The sequence below is a fragment of the Danio rerio genome, chromosome 2, assembly GCF_052040795.2.
Source record: "Danio rerio strain M-AB ecotype USA chromosome 2, GRCz13ab, whole genome shotgun sequence".
In the NCBI taxonomy this organism is placed as follows: Eukaryota; Metazoa; Chordata; class Actinopteri; order Cypriniformes; family Danionidae; genus Danio; species Danio rerio.
This window is the reverse complement of record NC_141022.1, coordinates 11,541,113-11,560,451: the sequence shown is the minus strand read 5'-3', so window position 1 is coordinate 11,560,451 and position 19,339 is coordinate 11,541,113. Positions and strand designations below refer to the sequence as shown.

The following is a 19,339-nucleotide window of genomic DNA, read 5'->3' as shown; positions in this document are numbered from 1 at the left end:
CAGACGCGTCTCATCCAGTCATCAACAAAGGATTTCACAGCTGAGGTGAGCTTGGCACTGGCAGGTCTGCTTTGTCTTCGGAAAGCACGTGCTCTCATGAATATTTATAAGCCGGCTGTTCTCATAGGATAAGAAAACTCCACTATGAATAATAATGAGAAACCAACGCGTCACCTTTGCACTTGCAGTTCTGCGCTACGATGCCGATTTTGATCCCTCCCCAAAAATCCTTTTAAACCCGGAAGCTGAAATTAGCTGACAAAAGCTCAAAATTACCCAGTTTTCCCCACAATTAAAGCTGACAGGTGCTAACATTGTCCTAACTGATGCTCAACACACACAAATCTGTTAAAATCTCAAAAATAGTACTCGAGGATTTCGTGAACCTTTAAGCTGCCTTTTCACTGCACACGACAAGCGACAGACCGGAAGTCATTCACTTCCAATGGAGAGTGTTCCGGGAGCTGCATGGGGTTCCGATCATGTCCCTATGTGGAAAATTCAGAACCAATTTGAGCTGCGGAACTGTTGAAATATTTGAACTCCTACGATTAAACCGTATGCGACCGGCCGACCGGATGTGATATATTCCAGTGTTGTCCAAGCAAGTATGCACGCCTGAGATGAGAAATACTATACTTTACTATAATGAGTTTCTCCATTATTTTTTAATCAGAAAAGTCAATATTAAAAAACATTTCTGATCATAAATGTGCAATAAAAAATATTATTTATTTAATGTTGTCTCCACATTAACTCCAAAATGTTTAGTGGTCTATGAGTTTCTAGTACTCATTCATTCAAATATGGTGAATGCACAGAGAATAAAGGCTCTTGCTTTTGCATTCCTTTATTTCGGACACTGTGAGAATCAGCTTCTCTCCCACCGTGCACAACAAAACTAATAAATTCAGTGTGACAGCCACTAGAGGGCGAATTCTTATAGCCATGTCCAAATGTTGTGTGCAGTGGACAGGCAGCTTTAGGCTTTATTGCAGGGGTGTCAAATGTACAGCCCGCGGGCTGGATCAGGCTCGCAAACTAATTTAATGCGGCCCGCGAGATGATTCTGTGTTGATATTTTTCAATAAAATATACTGCTGTTCCAATTGTGTCCACTGGATGGCGCAATAGTAAACTGTTAATGTCATGCGATCCAGAAGCCTGAATCAGCGTCAGTTTGACAGCCATCTCAGAGAGAAAGACCAGATCTATACCCTGTCATCACACCAGTGCTTCCCACACAGGGCTGCCCAGGTATATTTGGTAGTGACAAATGAATAATACTGTAATTATCCACCTTTTACACTTTTTTTGTATCCGTCCAAGAAAACTAAACATTCACGATTGATTAACCAGTGGAAAATCTTCTCTTGCTCTGCATGTTTCCTACTGCTGGTTCTGTGTGTGCGCGATCTGTCACTCACAAAGGAACTAACGTGCTCTGCAGACCCATAGAGACGCTCCTTTTCCGCCAAAATGCATCTGACCATGGTTTCTGAATCTCCTAAAATGTCCAGGATTCAGGTTTTACTTTTGCTTTCTAAAGTTGCCGTTATTTGTATGCGTTTTTGCATTACCGTTTCGCAGCTGACTGTGCGCGCACAACCGCGAGAAAAACATTAAATGATTAATCATTTAATAAACGACTCCGATAAACTTTATACTCGGAGAGAACAAAATGACACCCGTAATGGCTGCAAAATATCTGTACACTATTACAAATGGCTAATCAACTAATCTGCTTTATTTAAATAATGTACACTTTTTTCTATTAATTATTATAATTTTATTTTTTAGCAATAATGTCTATTTTATTCCTTTTTCTGTTATTTATTTCTCATTTGCTGTATATTTTATTAATTTATTGATGTTAATATATTACATACTTTATACATATCTAAAATGCTTTGACGATACTGTAAATGTCATGCCATAAAGCAACTTTAGAGAGAGAGAGAGAGAGAGAGAGAGAGCACCTTTTTTCAGTGGGTGCACATGGCTCCTTAATAGCATAAGAGTAAGAGAAATAGTGGATTTCGATTATTTTAACAGCCTGTCCAAAATAACTTTAACCTATTGAAAAAAAAGTTTATAACAGTGTTATAATAAATAAAAGTCAAGTAAAAAATCACATTATTTTTTCAAACTCACAACCCCCGCCCCCCCCCAACCCCCACCCCCTTGACAAGTCTAGCTCAATGGACAATGAATTTACAATTAATTAATAACAGAAAACTTACAAAACTAGCAAACACTTGACATGTTTTTATTAATCAGTATATTCTGCATGTATAGCTCTGGGCTTAGAAATAATTTTTATATATTAATTATTAATTATATTTTATTATCAAATATAATTTTATCCTATATTTTTAAGGAAAATGAAAATGTAGGTTCTATAGGTGGATGTTAAATGCAGAGCTTCTCGGTAAAAAAGGTGAAAAACCACCTGAAAGTTCTGAAAGAGAATAAACCTCAGCTAGGTAAGTAAAAGTAACACAAAAGTAACTCATAAGTAATATAGTGTATTACTTTACATAAAAAGTAACTAAGTAATACTGTAAGTTACTTTTCGGGGGAGTAACTCAATATTGTAATGCATTACTTTCAAAAGTAACTTTCCCCAGCACTGCATGTTTTTTCACAATTACACTTTAAGTTGTTGGGGTCGTAAGACCTCAAATACACGATTAGTGAACAGGAAATAGAGTTTGAGGGTTAACTGTGTCCAGTGAATCGGAGCACACATGAAGTGATACACAAGATAATGTACCTGAATCTGTGTTTCTGGTGTCATGTTGGGCAGTTTCTCATTTCCAACAGTCACTGAGCAGACTGATGCTTTCGCCTCTGTTGAACACAAATGGGGATTAGCGGCTGATTTCAGAACATTCAAATCACACCGACGGCTTGTATACCCAGGTGAAAAAAATATATAATTAAATGCAATTAAAAATCACTTAAATACCCGCAAATACATTTTTAGTACATTGTTATTTTTTGTTTTAAATAAAAGTTTGATGGTTTTACACTATAAATATACTAATTAAAAGTATGTTTATACTTCAGTAGGACTTTAGTACACTTGTCAAATCACACTGATGACTTGTATATGCTAATACTACAACTTAGGGCGTACTCACACTATGCTATCCGAACCGTGCCCAGGCCCGTTTCCCGGATCGTTTGAGAAGTGTGAGTGAGCTGAATCGGGCTCAGGCACGGTTCACTTGGCCGGCCCTGACCCAGTTGGAAGAGGTGTGCCATAGCGTGGTTCACTTGGGCATTGAGTGTGAGTGCAAAATGCACCTTAGCCCGAAACTGAAAGCAAGACGTGACTTTTAAGGGCATGTTCTATATGGATTTAGTAATCAATCTTACTGTTCAATGAACACAAACTGTCATACTTTATTTAAGACACAAACCCCTCACTGCACCAACTGCGCCCTCAGCAAACTCCTAATTCCTGCAGCACGAGGGCTTTATGATTGTTTATGAGCGTCAAAAGTGGCTGATCTGTTTGGCAAAATATCTGACTGTGTCACCGCATAACAAACGACTAAAATGATATAAAAGAAATGTCCACTGTGCTGAGTGAAAGCGCTTACCGAACAGCGCAGCTTCGATGATGTAATCTTGCCCAGGCCCAAATGTAATACGAGTGCGGGCCGTCGGGGGAGACGGGAGAGGGACAAGCATGCTTTGGCCCGGTTCAAGGCAACTGTACATAGTGTGAGTACGCCCTTAGTGGTTTGGATGAGGAATTAAAGTGTGGTGTACCTTTCAAACCTATCTTCCTGTTCTCTTTTGTGCTCCTCAGTTCTGCTTCATAATGTGCTTTGGACATGTTCAGACCAGTCCGCATGGGCTTCAGGTAGTTGTCCTCTATCTTATAAAGCTCCGTCCAGATTCCTGTCTAAACAGATGAGAATGCATACAATCTGATGTGTGAGATTGCTATGTATAACGGTTGAAGATATTCGTGTCACTGCCATAAAGGCAAAGCAGCTTGATTTTAATCCTTTTTATTTACAGAAAATAGTAGTAAATATTTTAAATCAATAATGCATAGTGTTAATACCAACAACTGTAAAAAGTGAAATGTAAACAAATTGACAATATATTAGAAAAAAAAACAACTTACATTTACAACATTTCAAAAGATCATTTTCATTCACTTACAGGTGCAGTAGGTGATTGTCTTCAGAAACATTTTTTGTTGTGCTGGTCTCTTCACAGTTTAATAGTAATGATTAAAGTGAATGATCTAAATCAGTGGTTCTCAAACTGTGCGTGTACCACTAGTGGTACAATGGCCTCCTTCTGGTGGTACGCGGAGGAATCAAATATGTTATATGTACATGCTATATATATTTCAAAATTTATCAAAAATGATTTATATATAAATATGATGGCATATAGCCTATATTTCTGAGGTCCAGGCAACATTTCCAGGTGTTGATAAATTGGCTACTATATGTTAATATTTCACATTTAAGTACAGGATTTTTTTTTTTTTAAGAACAGTAACCTTTTTTTTTTTTTTTTACTTTTAAAAGCACATTTTAATTTAAACACTGACTATTCTTCTATTTCTATTTTTTATTTTTTTGTTTTTACACACAGTTGAAGTCAGAATTTTTAGCCCCCCTGATTTATTAGCTCCTCTGTTTATTTTTTCACCAAATTCTGTTCAATAGAGTGTAGATTTCTTCAACACATTTCTAAACATAATAGTTTTAATAAATCATCTCTAATAACTGATTTATTTAATCTTTGCCATGATGACAGTAAATAATCTTTTACTAGATATTTTTTAAGACACTTCTATGCAGCTTAAAGTAACATTTAAAGGCTTAACTAGGTTAATTAGGTTTACTAGTGTAGCGAGTCTGCTGATGCCACGTTGCCCTGGTCACAAATTCACCCCAGCTGGAAACTCATCAGCACCGGATCGCTCACAGCTGGACCTCATCAGCCAGGGAGAGATAAGAGCCAGCCCCACACAGGAGGAGAGCAAGCTTCATTTCCACATGACTCCCTGCGCTACCGCTTGTCTCTCTCTGTCTCTCCCACAGCCGAATCCAGCTCGTGACCGATCCAACACCAGAACTCTCACCAGCCTTCACCATCTCCCCGGAGCACTTGAGCACGCACCCTAAGAAGAGCACTCATTGACGCACTATTTCACTTGTAAATAAAGCAACCTCCGGGGCATTGTTTGTAACCTTACTCAACTGTGTTTGTGTTTTCCCTCTGCCTCGCTACACTAGGCAGGTTATGATAATTAGGCAAGTTATTGTATAATGATGGTTTGTTCTGTAGACTATTGAAAAAAAGGTATCTTAAAGGGGCTAATAATTTTGTCCTTAAAATGGTGTTTAAAAAATTAATAACTGCTTTTATTTTAGCCGAAATTAAACAAATAAGACTTTCTCCAGAAGAAAAAACATTATCAGACATGCTGTGAAAATGTCCTTGCTCTGTTAAATATAATATGGAAAATATTAAAAAAAGTAACAAAAATTCAAAGGGGGGCTAATAATTTTAACTTCAACTGTATAAGCACAGCACAGTACTAATGTACAAACTATTTATAATGTTAAAGTGGCTGACAAATATAAATATTTTTAATAATAGCAATTAATCTGCATCGTTTTTGAACTGTGCAGTGCTTTAGCTGCTTCATCAGGCCTACTACGCTACTGTATTTCAGTACTGCTTATTATGGTGGTACTTGATGAAAAAAGTTTGAGATCCACTGATTTAAATGTATTTATATGTTTTTTCAAATTCTGGGTGAGGCATAAAACTAAAAAATGTTCATCCAATTAAAAAATGTCAGGCCGACATCTCCTATAATTCCGATAAGTAGCTCAAACTGTCTGTCAGCAAATGTAGATTCGGACTTCTGTGCCTCTGTTCAGGCAGATCCGCCATTCACACGTGCCCGCCTGCATGAGCGCCATGCGTTCACGACACAATCACAGACAATGTGAAATCACATGCTGAATTGAAACTTTTGAAAATCCTGATCAATATTGAAGTTACTTTTGCACACTGGAGGAAGGACGACACCATAGCTAAAGTATTACTGTTAGACAGGTAATGTTCTGTTTTAAAACTATTTTAGTCAGGCTAAGCTTATTTTAGATTGTCTTGTGTTATGATTGGCTTATATGCACAGACGTGTTGTTCAGCCACTGAAATCTCCCGGCAAAAGATTGATGTGACTATTTTCAGTTTTATAAGGGACCTTAGACAGCAGTGATGTCGATTTATATTTAGTTTAACAACAAAACATCAGTAAATAGCGCTATTCCGCCTAACCTGCTTTATTGAGCTGAAGTTGCTTTTATATTCACATTGGTTCATTTTTGAACAATGACAGCCTTCCTATACTGTTAACCAAGCTACTCTGAATATTCTCTCTGAAATAGCATGTAAGTGTGGCTTAGTAATACATGTAATTCCTGCACGCCGCCGGCCAAACACTAACTAACTGGCGAATGACATGAACTAGTGGGTTGTCTGCTGTTGTGATGCAGTGTGCGTTCACAAATTCATGGCGGGGGGGGGGGGGGGGGGTTGGGGGGGGGGTGGGGGGGCTTTGAATCACAGTTCCTCCCTGCTATCCAAAGATAATATGCTAAGCGGTTAGCATTTTGGCAGATCACCAACTGCACCTTTGAACTTATGAATTAAATAACTAAAGTAAAATTAAATTATTAAAAGCAGCAAAGAAAAAAAACAAAAGTAAAATGGCAAATACACAAAGCATGCTCAAATTAAATTACATGAAAGCTAAATAAAATCAATGAATAAACAATTATAGTTTTTATATAGTATAATAATAATAATAATAATATCTCCATTAAATTAAAACAATAACTCTGTGTTAAAATGTAACATTTCATATCCTATCAAGTTATTTTTAAATATACATTTTATATTTTCAGATATAATCTATAATAGCATAATCTACGGTCTGGTCCATAAATATTTGGAGATCAAACAATTCCAACATTTTTGGCTCTATACACCAACACAATGGATTTGAAATAAAACAAGATGTGCTTTAACTGCAGACTATCAGCTTTAATTTAAGGGTGTTTACATCCAAATAAGGTGAAAGATGTAGGAATTACAACAGCTTGCATATGTGCCTCTCACTTGTTAAGGGTCCAAAAGTAATTAGACAACTGTCTTATAAGCTGTCCCATGAACAGGTGTGTGTTATTCCCTCATTATCCCAATTACAATCAGCAGATAAAAGGCCCAGAGTTAATTTCAAGTGTGCTTTTTGCATTTGGAATCTGTTACTGTCAACACTCAAGATGAGATTTTAAAGAGCTGTCACTATCAGTCAAGCAATCCATCATTAGACTGAAAAAACGAAACAAACCTATCAGAGAGACAGTAAAAAACATTAGGCGCGGCCAAAACAACTGTTTGGAACATTCTTAAACAGGAAGAACACACCAGAGAGCTCAGCAACACCAAAAGACTCAGAAGACCACGGAAAACAACTGTGGTAGATGACCAAAGAAATCAATACTCTCCAGGAGGTAAGTGTACATCAAAGTCAACAGTCAAGAGAAGATCACAATAGAGTGAATACAGAGGGGTAACCGCAAGATGTAAACCATTGGTGAGCCTCAAAAACAGGAAGGTGAGAATGCCTTCACATTGCTGGAACAACATCTTATGGACAGATGAGAACAAGATCAACTTGCACCAGATGGGAAGAGAAGAGTATGAAGGAAAGGAACAGCTCATGATCCCAAGCAGTGAGGTTTGGCGGTAGTAATGACATGGCGTGAGCATGCATGGCTGTCAATGGAACTGGTTCTCTTGTATTTATTGAAGATGTGACTGCTGACAAAAGCAGCAGGATGAATTCTGAAGAGATTCAGGCAATATCTTCTGCTCCTATTAAGCCAAATGCTTCAGAACTCATTGGAAAGTGCTTCACAGTGCAGATGGAGAATGACCCAAAGCATACTGAAAAAGCAACCACAGAGTTTTTGAAGGGAAAGAAGTGGAATGTTATGCATTGGTCAAGTCAATCACCTGACCTGAATCTGATTGAGTTTGCATTTCACTTGCTAAAGACAAAACTGAAGGGAAAATGCCCCAATAACAAGGAAGAACTGAAGACAGTTGCAGTAGAGGCCTGGCAGAGCATCACAAGGAATGAAACCCAGAGTCTGCTGATGTCTATGCGTTCCAGACTTCAGGTTTTAATTGACTGCAAAGGATTTGCAACCAAGTATTAAAAAGTGAAAGTTTGATTTTTATTCTGTCCCAATTTTTTTTGGACCCTTAACAAGTGGGAGGCACATATGCAAACTGTTGTAGTACCTACAGTGTTCACCAGATTTAAATGTAAGCACCCTTATATTAAAGCTGACAGTCTGCAGTTAAAGTACATTTTGTTTGCTTCATTTCAAATCCATTGTCTTGGTGTATAGAACCAGACATGTTAGAATTGTGTCTATGTCCAAATATTTATGGACCTAACTGTGTGTATTTATTTATTATTTTACTAAAAACAAAATCTATTGGAATATAATTTTTTTTTAATCCCATATGACACTCAAATACAACAACATGTACAAGTATACATAAAGCAAGCATACATAAATTATAAATATAAGTAAAGCATATATAAAAAAAATCTGTTAAAAAATGTTTTACCTCATTGTCCCACTCTTTATCCCGGATGAGCATGTATCGCAGGAGATTCAATGATTCCATGATCCTATTTAATACAGACAGCGGTTTAGTCAAGTCAAATGAAAGCAGCTGAAGCAGCAAGATGTAATGCCCAAGTTTGCTGAACAGAGTTCACCTGTCTAAGTTTTGCAGCAGGTCTGTTTCAGGTCCTTGAGGCAGACACAGCACTAACCGCAGCAGAGGCAACAGATGTTTTCCCAGAAACCAATCATTACTGTTACCAGGCTGAAAACAGCAAAAACGACTGATTAGAGCAGGGGTGGGCAATCTCGGTCCTGGAGGGCTGGTGTCCTGCACAGTTTAGCTCCAGCTCTAATCACACACACCTGCTTATAGATTTCTAGTGATCTTGAAGACACTGATTAGTTTGTTCAGATGTGTTTGACTAGTGTTGGAACAAAACTCTGCAGGGACACCGGCCCTCGAGGATCAAGTTTGCCCATCCCTGGATTAGGGGATAGTTTAGCCAAACAAAATAAAAAGGCATTATTTACTCATGTGCCTATATTTTAATGATCTGAGCGCATGAAATATGAATGTTTCAAAAATGTATGTACACTTATTCAAATTGTATTTAATTAAGTAAAGGTTATTTACATTGCTTTCACGTTTTTATATTTGAAATTTAATAGATTTAACTGCTTCATATGATGATGTTGATAAAAAATATAAATATTTTAAGAAGCATAATTTATTTTTGGCGACGCAGTGCGACGCAGACGGTAGTGCTGTAGCCTTTACAGCAAGAAGGTCTCTGATTCGAGCCTCGGCTGGGTCAGTTAGCGTTTCTATGAGGAGTTTGCATGTCCTCCTTTTGTTTGCGTGGGTTTCTGTAGTGTATGAGTGTGAATGAGTGTGTATGAATGGTTCCTAGAGATGGGTTGCAGCTGGAAGGGCATCCACTGTGTAAAGCATAAGCTGGATAAGTTGGTGGTTCATCCCGCTGTGGCGACCCTAGAGTAATTAAAGGACTAAGCCGAAAAGAAAATGAATGAATGAATATATATAATTGAATGAATTTATTTTTAGACATTTTTGTTGCAGGGGTTCTGCAGGTTTCATCAAGTCTAATTTAGGAATTTTTAAGACCCTTTTAGGACCATGAAGAATGAAATTTTAGACTTATACAGGGCTAAACACTAAGAATTTTTTGCAATGGCCTGGTTGGGCCAATGGAGTTAGAAATGTTTTTTTAATGTTGTTATTTCTTAACCACATTTTAATGTGTCAAAAAAGAAAGATCTAGTTGTATAAACGCCCTTTTTTTCAACTTTGTTCAATATTATGATTATAATTTTTTTAAACAACAAGTTTAACATTGTTAAAAGTATATTTATTATGAAAACAATGACATGAATAATCAAAAATATATTTGTTAGCCTTTGGTCCAAATGAATTAAGTATAACCTCTATTTAATCTAATGCGTTTCTGTTATAAAACCTTCAGTTTCATGCCTGTTTATAAATATTATGTCCACTTACCCTTACGTCTGTAAATAGTTTTTTTTGCAAATGGATAATCACGTGAAGGGATATGTAGCAATATGAATACAATTTCGACTTCATATTTCTATATTTGGAAAGAACTTATAATGTTAGATCAATTGGGATGATTCTGCAGTGTGAATGGATTGCCATAAAATCTAATAAACAATCTGTAAAATGCTTGGGGTCCCCCGACACATTTTCATTGTTGTCTGTGGTACTTGCAGTGCATTTCTGTATTTGCATGTGATGTGATGTGAGTATTTTCATGCACATGTTTAGTCAGAGATTGATGAATTATTGTTTACTATTTGCATCTCCATAAATTCTAATAAACAATCAACAAACTTTTTGAGGTCCCCCAAAACATTTTCATTGTGGTCTGTGCATTTCTATATTTGCATGTGTATTTTCATATAAATACAATTTTAAAAAAGATACAATTGAAAAAATAAAGAGTTTTATCATTTTCCCGATTTCTGAGTATTCAAGTACAGTAACTGAATGATACAATAATTCAATAAAATTAATTGTTATTAATGTTAAAAACTGTACAATTTCTTATACCTGAAGGCTTTTAAAACCAATATACAATCACAGGCATCGAAAACACATAGAAAATTCTAAATTATAACACAAACTCAACATTGCATATGATGTGACTATTGCGAACGATCACATTGTGATATTGATGCTAAAAGGATATATTGTGCAGCCCTACTAGTATCTATAACTATTTACTCTGCATAGCATGCCCAACACTGGTTATCTTACCTTGAGGGAAGAGTCAATCTGATTCTTGATATTCTTGATAATATATCCCTCCACTCCTGCATGATGACTTGTTTTCAACATACCTCTGAAAAGTAGAGAAATCCTATAAATCAGACAGTTAGACATCATAAAACCTATCTAATAATCGATGCTATTTGAACCCTAGTCTAATAGTCCCAAGTGCAAGGTTCTAAATTCACATTGCAAAATATTATCACATTTGATTAAATCAATTAGAGCTGTTAATCGATTAATCACATCCAAAATAAAAGTTTGTTTTTAAAAAATTGATGTGTACTCACTTTGTATAAATATAAATATACAAAAATAAAAAATATATAATAAATACAAAAAAAAAAACACAAAACAAAAATAATTGTATATATATATATACACAGACACATATGTTTTTATTTTGGATGTGATTAATCTTTTGACAGCACTAATATAATCTATCAAAATAAACCTTGTCCAACATAAGAAAGGACATCAGTGTTAACATTAGTATAAGTGTTTTGTGAAACTGGTGGATAAACTGGATAATCATATCAACATACTGTATATAAAGGCAAACCAAGGTTTAACCATGGCACATTATTATATTGTTATAGGTCTCTTAATCGTGCAACACACAGGACTGAAAGCCTTTTTTGCACATTGCACATTTTACAGACACTTATGAACATTGCACAACTGCACATTCATGCACTTTCCACACCCACTGAACATTCTTGGACATTTATGCACATCTGCATACAACCTGGACATATACAGTTGAAGTCAGAATTATTAGCCCCCATTATTTTTTCTTTTTTTAAATATTTCCCAAATGATGTTTAACAGAGCAAGGACATTTTCATAGAATGTCAAATAGTATTTTTTTCATTCTGGAGAAAGTCTAATTTGTTTAATTTCGGCTAGAATAAAAGCATTTTAAAAAAATTTGAAAACACCATTTTAAGAACAAAATTATTAGCCCCTTTAAGTTAATTTTTTCCTGATAATCTACAGAACAAACCATCATTATACAATAACTTGCCTAATTACCCTAACCTGCCTAGTTAACCAGATTAACCGAGTTAAGCCTTTAAATGTCACTTTAAGCTGTATAGAAGTGTCTTGAAAATATCTAGTTAAAAATTATTTACTGTCATCATGGCAAAGATAAAATAAATCAGTTATTATGAAGGAGTTATTAAAACTATTATGTTTATAAATGTGTTGAAAAAATCTTCTCTGTATTAAACAGAAATTGTTAAGAAAAAAATAAACAGGTGGGCTAATAATTCTGCCTTGAACTGTATTGTATAGTTCTAGTATACTCCATACAGATTAGCAGGCTTGACTCTAGGGATGCTCTGATCAGGTTTTTTTGCAGCTGATACAGAGTACCGATTCCTTGTCATGGTGATCGGCCGATACCGAGTACCGATTCTGATGCTTCAAGGCGCTTAATGTACCTTTGCCATTACATAAAGCACATTTTTCCTCTAAGTATGATACCTGAGTGGAGATCTCTCCTTGCCTAAGATAATAAACAAAGGATGCTGCATATAATCCTATACATTATTATTACTGCCTATAATCGTAAACATGTCTCTTATAACCATTTCATGTGGACAGAAGCACCTTTACAGAAAATAATAGATAACATGCGGGACACATGCATACCTTCTGGAAGAGGTTGTACGATTAGACACAAGATAGGGTTGATTGCTCTGCTAGTATCACAGCTAAGCATGGGACGATAACCGTTTTCAAGCTATACCACGGTTTGGAGAGGTCAAGGTTTTAAAACTGCCAGAATTTTCTGCAATATCATTCCTAAGGTATGTGTAAGATTTTTTTTTTTACTTTTTTGTTTTGTTTTTTAGGACAACAGTAACTCCAGCGAAAAAAAAAAAAAAAACTAAAGCTGTAAATTAAATTGTAAAAAAAAAAAAAAATCTGTGTTTTCGAAACAAATGAAGACAGCAGAGGACAATTAATCTTTTGAATTATTTATCCTGACATAATTTACTGCTAAAAACTATTATAAATCTTTCAAAAGATAAAATATATTGGGGGGGAAAAAGTTTTTGTTTTTTACCCAGACATTGAAAAACAATTTATTTTACAGCATATTTGTAATTACAATACTGTTAAACAATTATATTTTTATCCAATGTTACCATACTGTCAGAATCTTATACTGGCCCATGTCTAATCACAGCAGCTTAAAACACTGGATATACAATGGTTGCAACAAAGAGACTCTCACTAAAATGAATAAACAGAGGTCGCACCACATCTGTAAATGTTTTAGCTGCTGTGAAGCGTGTGCAGCGATCACTGTTGTAGTGCAGCTATCTTTTCAACCTAGGTGCGCACGTGCATCTTCCTCTCCTTGTAAACTCATAAACTAACACCTGTAATGCGTTTATGAGATTAGCCAGATTGACGAGTACCGATCGAGTCATTAAATGTGATTATCGGCCGATGCCGATCTCCGGCCAATCAATTTGAAAATCCCTACAAACCACCAGTATAATAACCTCATTCCTCTCTTATGCACCAGGCACTTTGTAAGAAACACTTCTGTTTCTGTTTGTACAGAAAAATCTTTTATATTTTTATACTATGTACTTTCTTTCTACAGCCACATCTGAAGTCTTTAAATATTTTATATTTGCTTTAATTTCTATTGCATTACATCTATTTTTTCATAATTTAGAATATAGTTGTTGTTATTTTTATCATTTCATTATTGTTGTTATTATTTTAAGGTCACGAATGGTTGAGTAAGCATTTCACTGCATATCACACTGTGTATGACTCTGTATGTCGTGTTGTTTTCTATCAAATAACAATATTGTGTTTTACCAAATAATAATAACATTTTCCAAACATCAGAATGAGGGCTTACCTGAAAAACTTGTATTTAGCTTCTGTGTTGAATTTGTCAATGCTCAGCTGAAACACTTTAAGGCCTTTAGTTCTCTGTGATAATGGTGTAAGCAGAGACCAATCAAAATTAACAATGAGAACACCAATGATATATTTCATTTTACCTCCACACACAACCTCACACTTACCAGAGTCTGGTCTGGACACATAGTCATAACTTTAACCAAGTTCTAAAGAGAAAACGGAAGGTTTATCAGGAACATTTAATATAAACACAGGCATAACTGTTATGTTTATTCATTTTTACCTGTGGAACACTAAAAAATGTCTTTAGCTCCAAAAGATCTACTGGCAGACTGTTCTCTTCAACTCTTACAAGACTTTTTTCATACAGTTCCTGTGATTGAAGAATTACAGCAAAATTACAATGACAGGTAATTCACGAATTGACGAAGGTCTTGTCATCGATCACAGTTGTAAAAGCAACAAATAATAACTTGACTAAGTTGATCATGTGGAAAAGTGGCAGAAGGTAGATTTTTCAGATGAATCTTCTGTTGAACTGCATCCCAATCATCACAAATACTGCAGAAGACCTACTGGAACCAACATGGAAACAAGATTCTCACAGAAATCAGTCAAGTTCTGTTAAGAAAAAATCATGGTTTAGGGTTACATTCGGTATAGGGGCATGGGAGAGATCTGCATGGCAACATCAACAGCTACCTCAGTTTCTCAGACTACTAATATAAATCTGTGTGTCGTCAGCATAGCAATGATAACTAATACCTTATTTTTGTAGAATTTTTCCCAGAGGTAGCATATAAATGCTAAACAAAAGTGGCCCGAGTACCAAACCCTGGGGGACACCGTGACACAGAGGGACAGTCCGCGATCTATGACCTCCCAAATAAATGAACTGTGAGCGTTCAGTGTGGTAGGATATAAACCAACTTAGTGCTATCCCAGCTAAGCCAACCCAGTTTCTAAGGGCCTACCCACACTATGCCATCCGTACCGTGCCCAGGCCCGTTTCCCGGATCGTTTGAGAAGTGTGAGTGCGCTTAATCGGGCTCAAGCATGGTTCACTTGGCCGGCCCTGGCCCGGTTGGAAGAGGTGTGCCTGAGCCCGGTTTACTTGGGCTTTGGCGCGGTACGCTTGTGTGTGAGTGCAAAACGCGCCAAAGCCCGAAACTGAAAGCGAGACGTGACTTTTAAGGAGCTGTTTCATATGGATTTATTAATCATTCTTACTGTTCAGTGAACGCAAACTGCCGTAGTTTATTAAAGACGCAAACCCCTCACTGCACGACAGCTGCGCGCCTTCAGCAGACCTCCTCATTCCTGCAGCACGAGAGCATTATAATTGTTTATGAGCACCAAAAGTGGCGGATCTGTTCGGCGAAATATCTTACTGTGTGTCCCCGCATCTCTAAGGACTGTTTGGGGAAATATTTGACGGCATATCAAACGACTGAAACGATATAACTAGAGAAATCTCCACTGTGCTGCTGAGTGAGAGAGTGCTTCTCGCGTGCTGAAGCCCGTTTGTGGTGTGAGCGCGGGCCGTAGGGGGAGACGGGAGGGGGGACAAGCGTGCTTTGGCCCGGTTCGAGGCAACTGTACCTAGTGTGAGTACGGCCTAAGTCTGTCCCATAGTATGCTGTGAGAGATAGTGTCAAAGGCTGCAGTTAGATCCAAGAGCACCAGAATACTACAAGCCCCAGAGTCAGCAATCATAAGGTCATTAGTGACCTTAATTAAAGCCGTTTCCACACTGTGACCTGATCTAAAGCCCGATTGAAATACATCAAATAAGGCATTTAGCTTAAAGTGGTTTTGCAGTTGACCCGCAACCACACGCTCAAGAACATACACAATATTAATTATTTCCGACTGCACCATGACTTTATATTCTATACTGTACATCAGTGTTTCTCAACTGGTGGGTCGCGACCCATTTTCAGTGGGTCACAGAGTGTGTGGTGAAAAAAACAACAAAAGTTTAAAAACATACTTTGCTTACACCGGACTTTTATTTTAAAATGCGCTCGCGACAACCCTACCTTTTGACATGTGAAATTTCATTTAATTAAAGCAATAAATATGCAAGATGTAAAGTATGGATTTACATATATTGACAACAAAAAACACTTCAAGCCTCGGTGTGCTATATGTAGTGAGGTGCTCTCACAATAGAGCATGAACTCTTTTAAACTAAAATGACATTTAGAAACCAGACAACAATATGTTTAATTAACAATTCAGTTTAGTTCATGATACTTTCATGAACTTTCCTTATTCTAACCACTGTTTACAGTATTTGTCGTTTTTACTTTGTATTATTTCTATAATTTGATACATTTTGTTATGACAACAATAAAATACGGTTTATTTGTAAATATTGGTAATTTTCTTATGATTTACTTATGTGTGCTAACAAATGTTAACAAAAAATAATTCCTAAATTTATAATATAGTTCCTTAAAATTTGGGTCACAGCTTGATGACCATGTAAAAATGTGTGTCCCATGGCCAAACCAGTTGAGAACCCCTGCTGTACATTATTTATGTTAAGTGACAAGACTTTTGTCAAAGCAAAGTCAGACTTTACTGTCCTAATTGAATAATTATAAATCAAAGCACGATCATTTTTTTTCTTGTAAAATATGCACAATTTAAAGGCGTTTGCCTTTCATATTAGCCACTTCTGATCCAAAATGATCATCTAGATGTCAAGTTATTATTTGTTGTTGTTAAAACTTGGATAGGCGACAAGACTTGGTAATGTACATCAATCGGTGCCTAAATGATACATTTGTGGTAAGAACTGAGGCGTAATGAACATACCAGTCCTTTCTGCAGACGGTTTTCTTCAGTTCTGTGGAGGAAGAGCAGAAAATGAACATACAATAATTACGAGAACTCAAACTTACTCAGTTAAAACTACCTAGTTATAATTACCTGCTTAAAAGCAACTCAATGTATTCCATGTTGCACTGAAGAACAAATATTGGACTGAAACAAAAAACATGTCAGCATTAATATGAAGATTTATTCAGTGTTGGTTTATCACACAAATTAAATTCCTCATCTCTTCACCTGAAAACAGCTGGAAATATGTCGACAGCTATATGATCCACAAACAGCAGGTGGGACATGCAGGCCAGAGACTCTTTCGGGTATCGGACCTCCTCCTCAAGAAAACCCGGAACCTTCCTTCTCCTCAGGACATTACGACTTAACAAATCAGGAAGGGACTCACCAATATCAGACAAAATAATCTGCGGACATGATCAACAATGCAAATTAAGAATGAAAATGTACATCACGGCAGTAGATTTGAAATACAGTAAATAAGCCACTTATGCATTTGATTCTTTTGTAATTTAATGCAATTTTGGTTGTGCATTGGAGAATTAAAATGTTTGTGATTTTTTTTTTAAATGATTTTGGTCATCTACCAGAACTCTCATAGTTTAATTAAAAACACACACAGTAAAAATGTAATATTGTAAAATATTATAAAAATTTACAATAACTATTCTATTCAAATATGCTACAATTGAATTTATTTCTGTGAATCATAGCTGAACGTCGTCAATGCCACATCATCCTTTAGAAATAATTTGAACATTATTAACTAATATTTCTGATTATTATAAATTGCTGAAAGTGGTTTCTTTGTATTTTTCTGAAAAACAACATACTTTTTTTTCAAGATTTTATGACAGTTTAAAAAAAAGTAATGTTTGGTAATGTTTTATCAAAGTTATATTATATATATCAAAGTTAAGTTATATATTAAAAATAAGTAGTGAAAAGTATACATTTTTATATATTCTATAAGGAAAAAATGCAATAGTTAAAATTATTTATGCAAAATTATACCAGAATCTCTGTAGCGAAGTCTCTCAAGGGGGATCTCTGAAGCGTGTCTGTATCTTTCAACTGCACTTCCAGCAGAGGCTCACTTAAACTCTTCATACAGCTGGATACAAAAAAACACATATATGGCAAACATTAACATTTCTTCACCTTGCAATTATAAGGTTCTATCTGCATTCTGATTGATTTTGAGATATTAAGCATAAAAGTATTTGCATTCCATATACTGTAGCAAACTGTGTGTGTAACATTTGTTTTTTAAATAAAAAGTCTTAAAATGTAAACAACTTATAAAAAACACCCCATAATGTAAATAAGTTGTCATTTAATAAGATTATATAAATAACTCAAGTTTGACAAAAATGTCAGATAGAACCTTATAATTCTAAGGTGACGATTTGTGCTATATTGTCTGGGACAAACATCCCACTAAAAATATAAATCAACTTCAGAACATTATTATATACACTCCACAAGATGATTATTCATTTTAACAATATTTAATTAACTGAGAGTGTGTTCACAATTAGCAGATTTGGTTTGATTAGCATAAACATTGAAATATGAACATCAAATTTCATGTTTATCAGTCCGATCTCCAAAAAACATGATGCAACTTGAAAGAAAAATAAATGCAGCAGACTAAAACAGCACAAGATGTCACAAAAGGTGGCCATAAAGACAAACTTGTTCATAAACCCGTCATAAAAAGCTATTTTTTTGTTTTGCATTTTCAGTTCTTAAAAAATTATGTTTTAATGCCACTTTTCATTTTTTAGTCCAGACCAACTGAACTACTATGTACACTGGCTGGCCACTTTATTAGGTACACCTGTTCTACGACTTGTTTTTGCAAATTTCTAATCAGCCAATGCAAACATGGCAGCAACTCAATGCATTTAGGCATGTAGACATGGTCAAGACGATCTGCTAAAGTTCAAACCAAGAATCAAAATGTGGAAGAAAGGTGATTTAAGTCAGTGGTTCTCAAAGTGGGGGTTGGGACCCCCCGAGGGGTCGCGGGGCAATAAAGGGGGGGTCGCCTGGTGATTTCCAAAAATCTATTTATTTTTATTAAACCATAAGAATTAACATATTTTATCCATAACTATACTGAAAATAAAAATAGTCGTTTATAGTTACTATATACTATATAGTTAGCTTATAGTTACTAGTTCTATTGGATTGTGACCCCTGGGGTAATTACATTATATTAAAGGCAGCAATAGCGTCAGATGCATTTTGATTTTATAACATCAGGTTATACTTTCTGGCACATTCAAAGCACTGACACAAATTTAATTGGTGTGTCTGCGTCATTGCATGCAAGGTTTCTGTATTTATAACCACCTCAGAGGATATTGGGGGTCGCGAGTCACTGGCATTGTTATTTTGGGGGTCGCGGGCTGAAAAGTTTGGGAACCCCTGATTTAAGTGACTTTAAAAGTGGCATGGTTGTTGGGGCCAGACAGGCTGGTCTGAGGGTTTCAGAAACTGCTGATCTACTGAGATTTTCAACATCTCTAGGGTTTACACAGAATGGTCAAAATACGAGAAAATCCCC

General features: G+C 35.9%; 1 protein-coding gene across 7 annotated transcripts in view; it reads right to left on the bottom strand.

Annotated features, from left to right (window-relative positions):
- glmna (glomulin, FKBP associated protein a) overlaps nucleotides 1-19,339 on the bottom strand; it is a 35,954-nt gene that overhangs the window by 5,342 nt on the left and 11,273 nt on the right. For 6 of the 7 annotated variants that reach the window (NM_001007415.2, NM_001441869.1, XM_087239304.1 and 3 more), the window contains 12 exon segments: nucleotides 2,777-2,853; nucleotides 3,784-3,919; nucleotides 8,704-8,767; nucleotides 8,858-8,967; nucleotides 11,002-11,086; nucleotides 13,907-13,980; nucleotides 14,076-14,117; nucleotides 14,195-14,284; nucleotides 16,738-16,768; nucleotides 16,852-16,905; nucleotides 16,990-17,171; nucleotides 17,779-17,878. In NM_001007415.2, the coding sequence (NP_001007416.2) occupies nucleotides 2,777-2,853; nucleotides 3,784-3,919; nucleotides 8,704-8,767; nucleotides 8,858-8,967; nucleotides 11,002-11,086; nucleotides 13,907-13,980; nucleotides 14,076-14,117; nucleotides 14,195-14,284; nucleotides 16,738-16,768; nucleotides 16,852-16,905; nucleotides 16,990-17,171; nucleotides 17,779-17,878 (1,045 nt within the window). 7 annotated transcript variants of the gene reach the window in all.